A 7651-nucleotide genomic window follows, 5' to 3' on the forward strand; every position below is an offset into this window, starting at 1 on the left:
AGATCTGCTCTCAGCAGCACATGTAGTCATGTTTATTAGTAGGAGGCACACAGGGACACGTAGTGGATTAGTGACCATCTTACAGTGGATATAAAAAGTGTTCACACCCCTGATAAATCATCAGGTGTTTGTTGTGGACAAACTAGACCATGATCAATTTTTTTTTTTTTTTCTACCTTAAATATGAAATTTTGTTAGAATTAAACTAAAAACCAAAACTAATCTTTTAGAAGAACACAGAAATCTGGTTGCATAAGTATTCACACCCTTAAACTTAGACACCTTTTGATTCCGTTTCAAGTCCAACCTTCTTTGGTGGGTGTCCGTCAGCATGTCACTTCCTGACTTGATAATATTAGCTAAAGTCCTTCCCGCCTCTCAGATTGTGAGTTCGTCACCTGTCCACAGCCCTCTTCAACCCTCAGATTTTCCATCAGATTCAGTTCTGGACTCTGGCTCGGTCCTGAAGACCTAGTATCCTGCATGTTTCAGATGTTTCCCTGGTTCAACACAGCTGAGTCTAATGAAAGGTTTCTCACCAGGCTTCTGCATCCAGAGGAGATAATTGAACTGATTGGATCAGTTGTATCGAAGCTGGGACAGGAAACCGACCCTTGAGGACTGGACCCAGACACTCCTCGGCTCGGCCGTTCCTAAACTTTAATTTTCCTCTCATGACATCATTCGTTTGGACTAACTGTGATGCTGAGAAATAAAATCATTCTTCATCTTTAGCTTTCTAGCCAACACCTGAAGGTTTGGGTAAAACTCACCAGTTTTAGGAACTGTTAATGATTTTGTTCAAAGAAAAGTGGCCCCACAGCATGATGCTGCCACCACCATGTTTCATTGTGAGTATGTTGTTCTGTCAATACCCCATTCACTCACAAGGTTTTGGAAGATTGTAGCCCAGCTTGGATGTTTTCTGTGGAAGGAAACGTTTCTGTCTCGCAACTCGACTCCTGAGACTCATAGAGAATACAGCAGCAAACCGGTCCTAACCAGAAATTCCTGAAGCTCCTCCATTGTTGCTGTCGGTGGACTGCCTGACCTATTTCTGTCTTGTCTTTTCATCAGTTTTTGGGAAACTTCCAGTTTGTGTAGCTCCCCTGTTGTTTTGTGGATTGTTTGTGCTCTCTTCCTGACTGGTACCTTTGTATGATGAGAACATCGCTAAACTCTTTACAAACTGTTGCTTTATCTAAAAGATGCAAATGTGTGTGAAGACTTTTCATACCCATGGTGAAAACAAACCTCAGATATAAAAATAATCTGATTCAAATATAAATATTTTTAGATTAAAAAGTGAAAAAATCCCCAAATAACTCTAATTTCTTGTTATTCTTGTGATATCTGTGGACTTGATTGTTAAAGGCAGCAACTGATGCCGTTTCCAAAGGATCTGGGTTTTGATCTCTGTTTGCATGAGCTCTAGAACAGTTGATTCTGTCTGATTATGTAAAACATTCCAGAAACATTAGCTGTTTTTCTGTTAGACAGGTTTTCTGTAGGATGGTGGATCAACTTTAATATGAAACAACAAAAGGAGTCAGAACAAGCAGCTGGTGGAGAAAAACCTAAAACCATCAAGTTAAATTAACGCTGCAGCAGTTGAGAGGTAGATGGTCAGAAAGCTCCCACCTCGGTGCCCCATGGTCGGTAGGGTTTACTACTACTGCTGCTGGTGCCGCTGTGGGGGGTCTGAGAGGAAGAGGAGGAGGAAATGGGAGGACTGGTGGTGGCAGCAGTGGAGCTGAGGGCAGAAGGTGGGAGGAAGGGGATACCTCCATGGAGAGCGATGGGAAATGATGCCGAGAAGGAGAAGAGGGAGCCGGAGAGTGGTGTAGGAGTGCAAGGGTGCACCAGAGATGAGGACGACGAGGAAGGTGAAGAGGAGGTGGAGGAGGTCACGCTGTGCTGCGACAGCTCCACACGCCTCTGGGGGGCTCCACTGCTCCCTCCTGCAGCATCCGGAGACACTGGGAGTGTGCTCAGTCCGTATGGCAGGGGGCGCAGCGCAGCCACAGCTGCCGCCCAGTGGTGGGGGTGGAACGGTGGAGGTAGTGGCTGAGGCTGCAGGCGGGAAGCAGCCGTCAGGGCGGCAGCGTCACGCTGGGAGGCACAGGAGCTGAGGTGGGAGAGGAGGCGGGAGCGCAGGGGGTCAGAGGAGTCCAGGCCCTCCATGGCGCTCAAGTAGCAGGAAACTTCGGTCACACACTCCCTGAAACCCAGAGACAGGAAGTCCAGAGCCAGAGCATGGGCGTCCAAGTAACCTGTGGAGCAAAAGCACCTGAGATCAGTTCCTGCTGTCTCAATGAAACCCTCCCAGCAGATCCTGCAGGAAATCTCTGAAACTCTCAAACACCAGAGTCTGCAGCAGAACATTCTCTGAGGAATGTCTGCAGAATCACTGCTCAGTACCACATCAGAAACCTCATGCAGAAAGAGGTTGGATGTTTGTGCAGACGGTCTGCGCAGCCAAACATGTTTGCAGCTGCTGCTGCATCAAAACCTGATTCCTGCTGTAGGAAAGCTGCTCCGGGGAAACTGCTGCTTGGATTTCTACTGAGCCTTCCCATGAACTCTTCACCCCCACACACTCAGGACTGCTCACAGATTATAGCACATAGACAGTGTGAACCCAAGATGTTCCAACATATCTGTTAGTGTGCAAAAGTATTCATACCCATTTACCACATACCATTTTCCCACATTTTTTCCACATTTACTCAGGTTGCAACCACCAAGAGGATCAGAACAGTGAAGTCAACTTTAAATTATTTGTGTTTTTAAAAATGTTTTACTCATCAAAATCTGAAAAGTGTGGCATGCATTTGTTTTCGCTCCCCTGAGTCAGAACTCTGTAGAACCTCCTCTGGCTACAGGTCCAGCTGCAGGTATTTTGGGGTATCTCTCTACCTGCTTTGAACATTTACGAACTGAAGATTTTTGCTCCATCAGATTGGATGGAGAACATCTGTGAACATCAGTTTTTAACTGGAGTGGACCATCACACGATGGGAACATGGAACAGGTGGGTCAGTTCTCCAGATGTTTTTGGAAAAGAAGCATCCAGCCTGTCGGGGGGGCGGGGTAGTACTGTGTAGTATTGTGGTTACCTTTCCCTCCTGTTGCCTGCAGCATCTTCAGATGGTCCACAGTCATCTGGAGGATTTCAGCCTTCTCTAGTTTAGCAGATCCCTGAAGAACCAGTCAAGCAGAAAACTGTCAGGGTAAACCAGGCTTATAACAGCCTCAGAAACTCAGAGGCTCTCATTCTGCGTGCTTGTTAATCTTTTTTTTTTAAATATCAATAATCTCACTCTTTGCATTTCCCTTTTTAATGGACCTGGAGATTTTTTAAATGATGTTTTCATGCTTAAAGGTAAACCTGTGAGGTGGTGGGCTACAGTTTTCACCCTGGCTCTAAGAAAGCCTGAAGATGCTTTAATCAGAGGAATTCCAGGAGTGTTTCAGCACGGAGCAGAGGACAGTAGAGCAGAGTTAGTTTTACTGTTAGTTGTATGTTCTGTACCTCAGGTAATAAATTTGTTTCCTATTTTTTATTTTAATTTTAATTTTAGTAGTATGCCCTGATACAGAAAGCACAGTTTTGCAGAGGTGGGGTTCTCCTCTTTGCAGACGATGTGATTCTGTTGGTTTCTTTTGTCTTTTGGCATCTGGAGTGGTTGATGGAGAGCTGATAACTTTACAATTTAGTCGTCTTGACTGTGCCTCACTGTCCTCCGGTCTTTGACAAAATGGACAAATAAAAACTCAGAACATTTTGTTTACTCCTGCAAATTAAATCCATTAAAATGCTCTTTTTGTCCCTCCGCTGTCCTTTGATGGACAACAGATCACTTTTATTCATTTCTAGAATTTCTGAGATTATCTGAAACCATAAATCTAAAACTTAATCGTTATTTAGGCAGAGATTTAAAGCATGTTAGTTCTTGATTATTTTCAGTGATTTCAGTTTTATAATTTCATTCTGTACTGAGATGATTCAACGAGGAAACAAGCATCACAAACACACAGAAGAGGAACTGCTAGGAGGCTGAGGTAACAGGTTAAAGGTCCAGTTTCCAGGAGCAGAACCTCACCTGCTTCTCAAATGCTGTTGGGACAAGTCGGCGTAACTCGGACAAACTGCTGTTGATTCGATCCCGCCGTCGCTTCTCGATAACCTGAAACCCGACAGAAAACAGTGAAGAAGCCTTCAAACCTTCAATGCCAGTCATTTTCTACCGCTTATTCCATAGTGGGTCGCGGGGGAGCTGGTGTCTATCTCCAGCAGTCTATGGGCGAGAGGCGGGTTCACCCTGGACAGGTCGCCAGTCCTTCGCAGTCAACACACAAACAACCATGCACACACTCATTCATACACCTAAGGGCAATTTAGAGTTACCAATTAACCTAACAGGCATGTCTTTGGACTGTGGGAGGAAGCTGGAGTACCCGGTGAGAACCCACGCATGCACGGGGAGAACATGCAAACTCCATGCAGAAAGACCTTCTTGCTGCAAGGAAACAGTGCTACCCACTGCGCCACCGTACAGCCCAGAAGAACCCTTGAAGGTTTGAAGAAGCAATGAAACAATGAACCTACCCCTCTGCGTTTCTTCCTCGCCATCACCTGAGTAGTCGTTGTTGGAGCCCCACATCTGATCAACGACGCCTTCATGTGTCTGCAGAGCAAATCCTTGGATAGATCATCATGGTGCACAACAATACTGGGAATCTGGAGCAGACTGTGGTCCATAAAACTACCATGTTTCTCCATTTGAGTGATTTTAGGAGCTCAGCCTCCAGGAAGAACAACTGATTAGAAGAGATGAATTTTATGTGTTTGCCACTAAAAGTCAAACATGTGAACAGAGATCCTAAGGTTGTATTTGGAAAATCAACGGTTTTTGAACATTTTTATTTTTTCCTGATGGATTTAAACAACAAGACAAATAAAAACCCATTTAATCATCAAAAGTCACTAAATAAAAAATACATTTTATTCCACATTTTAAATGAAAACACAAAATTCTGCTATTTAACATTTTCACTTGTAAGTTTTACAGAAACTTTTCTGGCTATAAGTCTTGGATCTCAGTGTTCATGAAGCTTTTTTGGATAAATATTGATGCATTTATTACTTCTAGACTGGACCACTGCTACTCCCTCCATGGTGGGGTGGACCAGGCTCTCCTTCACTGGTTCTAAATTCAGCTGTCCGTCTGCTAATAGGGACAAGCCCACATGAACGTCTCACCAGGTTCTGTCGTCACTCCTCTGGCTTCTTGTTTCTTCTAGAATTGTAATATTATTTGGCTTTTAGTTTTTAAACATCTAAATGGTCTGGGACCTCCTTACCTTGAAGAGCTTTTACATCCACAACCCCCAGTAGATCTCTAAGTTAGACCAGAACCTCTTAGAGGTTCCCAGGACTCAGCTGAGGACCAGGGCAGACGGAGCTCTTTCAGCTGCAGCTCCTGGATTCTGGACCAGTCTCCCTCTCTGTGAGCTCTGCTGGAACTTATATGATTTTAAATTTCTTTTTAAAATGCATCTGGCTTTTAACTCCAGAGAGCAGGACCACCGGGCCAATCCTGGTTTCTTCTTTGTCTTTTATTGCTTATAGTGTCAACCTTGTACTTTGTTGCTTATGGCTTTTATCATTTTTTTTGTCTTCTATTTTATTTCTTCTTTACCTGTACAGCTTCTTGTTGCCTTTTGGCTTTTAAAGCATGTTATAAATAAACAAATAAATGATTATGATGATGATGATAAATATATTTGATCACAGTTCATACAAGTGTACTTTAGCTCAGTACACAGTATGTGTCCTATAGGATGTAGGTTCTTGATAACGGTTTCTACTTGCCTATTGCTTTACTGCATATGTGCAACATTTTTCTATTCTATTCTATTCGACCAATTGTCTAACAATAAAATCAGTGTTTTAAAGTAGATTTAATGATTTGTTTGACTGAAACGTTCAGTCACAATATGCTTATTTTCCTCTTTTGTCTTAGGATATGTTAACAGTCTCTAAATAAAAAGAAACAATTATATGAAATGAAGGCACAGAAATAACTGCTTACAACAGTAAGAAGTTTCTGTCACAAGCATTAATTAGGCCCATAGACTGAAAATAAATGAATAAACGTATTTTTATTGATAAACTTCTAAATATTTCTATAATAAACTTCTTTAACCATTTTCATGTCACGTAAAAAGATTAAAATCAGCTCAAATAAACTGTTATGGCATCAGCAAATCAATAAACCCAAACGTGCTTTTTCGCTAACAGTAAAAGGCTAAACTCCATAATAATAATAATAATAATAGGACATCTGAGTCAGAGAAAAACGTTTTCACAATATTTTTACTAAATCATTTAACCAAAGTTCATCTCATTTTAATGAACTTTATGTTTACCAGAAATAGCTTGTGAATTAATAAAAGCAGAAAGCAGAGTTAATTATATTTTTGTCTTTAATCTTTAAACAGGCGTTATTTCTGATCTAAAATCAGAACAAATAATCACAGGTCTTCCATGAAGAAAGCTTGATGTTTCTCACCCTGAATAAAGCTTCTCTCGGCCCACCTCGACGCTCTCCTCCGCTTCACTTTCCGCCGAGCTGTTGTCCTCACACGGCCGCTTCATGGCGCACAGACAGCGGGGAAGGCTGGTGTGAGTCCCCCTTAGGAGACCCGGAGCTGTGGGAGAGATGCTCTCTGATCTACTGCAGGAGTTTAGAGATGATCAAGGCTGGTGAGCAGAGGACCTGCAGGGGATATTCCTGACCAGGTTGGATCTGATGTCTTCAGGTAATCCCAGAGTTAAAATCTGGACTTTAAAATGTTTATTTCTCTGCAGGAAGAACCAACCGAACCCATTAGAGTCAGAGAAGTTTAGGATGTTTTCCAGAATCAGGAACTGATGGAAATTTTCTCCAGGCTGAACATCCTTCCTCAGAAATCAGTGAAGCTACCAGAAGATCTCTCTCTCGGGTCCACGGAGCGGGTTTTCCAGCGGCGTGTGTCCGGTAAATAACCCAGAGCAGGTGCCTGCGTGTCGCCTGCAGACTGGACTGACGGCCGCTGAGTCCTCCCCTCTCCTCCTCCTCCTCCTCCTCTGCTTTCCCACGGAGCCACACGCACGCGCACGCGCACGCACCCATCTCCTCTGATAGAGCCCACTCAGAGTGGGAGTATGTGGGAATGATGTGACAGGAGGAAACATGGGGTTATAAAAGGAGCAGGTTGTGGACCAGAGTGCTGCAGAGAGGTTCGAGCAGCAGGTTCTGATTGAGCTCAGACTCTGTTCTGGTACAAACTGCATCAGATGCCAGTTCCGATGGTTTCTTGGTCTTTTCTCTGAAAACAGTTTGACCTCCATATTATCCTCATCCTGTCTCTCAGCTTCGGTATTTTCTCTAGGTTTTTTCCTTCCACTGATCTTTTCTCCCTTTGCCTGTTTTGTCTTCCATTGATGGTTTTTGATTTGGCTCTTTGCTCAGGGCGACAGAGCTTTGGGGGCACCCCAATCCATTTTTTCATTAGCTTATTTGCATCTCCCGTTGGTTGGGAGAAAGGCCCCTCAGTGTTGTGCCTGACCGAAGTAATCTGATTTACAGCTTCTGATTGGATG

At 43.5% G+C, this 7651-nt stretch overlaps 1 protein-coding gene across 2 annotated transcripts; it reads right to left on the reverse strand.

The window, feature by feature from the left end:
- Positions 1-10: 10 nt before the first annotated feature.
- On the reverse strand, positions 11-7393 carry hey2 (hes-related family bHLH transcription factor with YRPW motif 2). 2 transcript variants are annotated; one of them, XM_047387358.1, is made up of 5 exons: positions 6579-7387; positions 4613-4691; positions 4107-4190; positions 3120-3201; positions 11-2273 (listed from the first exon to the last, which is right to left on the reverse strand). In XM_047387358.1, the coding sequence occupies exons 1-5, from the start codon at positions 6662-6664 to the stop codon at positions 1627-1629; spliced, it is 978 nt and encodes a 325-aa protein (XP_047243314.1). In that variant the 5' UTR covers positions 6665-7387; the 3' UTR covers positions 11-1626. The 2 variants fall into 2 exon arrangements, with proteins under 2 accessions (XP_047243314.1, XP_047243313.1); XM_047387357.1 differs by having other exon boundaries at positions 4613-7393.
- Between the last annotated feature and the right edge of the window lie 258 nt (positions 7394-7651).

This window comes from Girardinichthys multiradiatus, chromosome 15, assembly GCF_021462225.1.
Source record: "Girardinichthys multiradiatus isolate DD_20200921_A chromosome 15, DD_fGirMul_XY1, whole genome shotgun sequence".
In the NCBI taxonomy this organism is placed as follows: Eukaryota; Metazoa; Chordata; class Actinopteri; order Cyprinodontiformes; family Goodeidae; genus Girardinichthys; species Girardinichthys multiradiatus.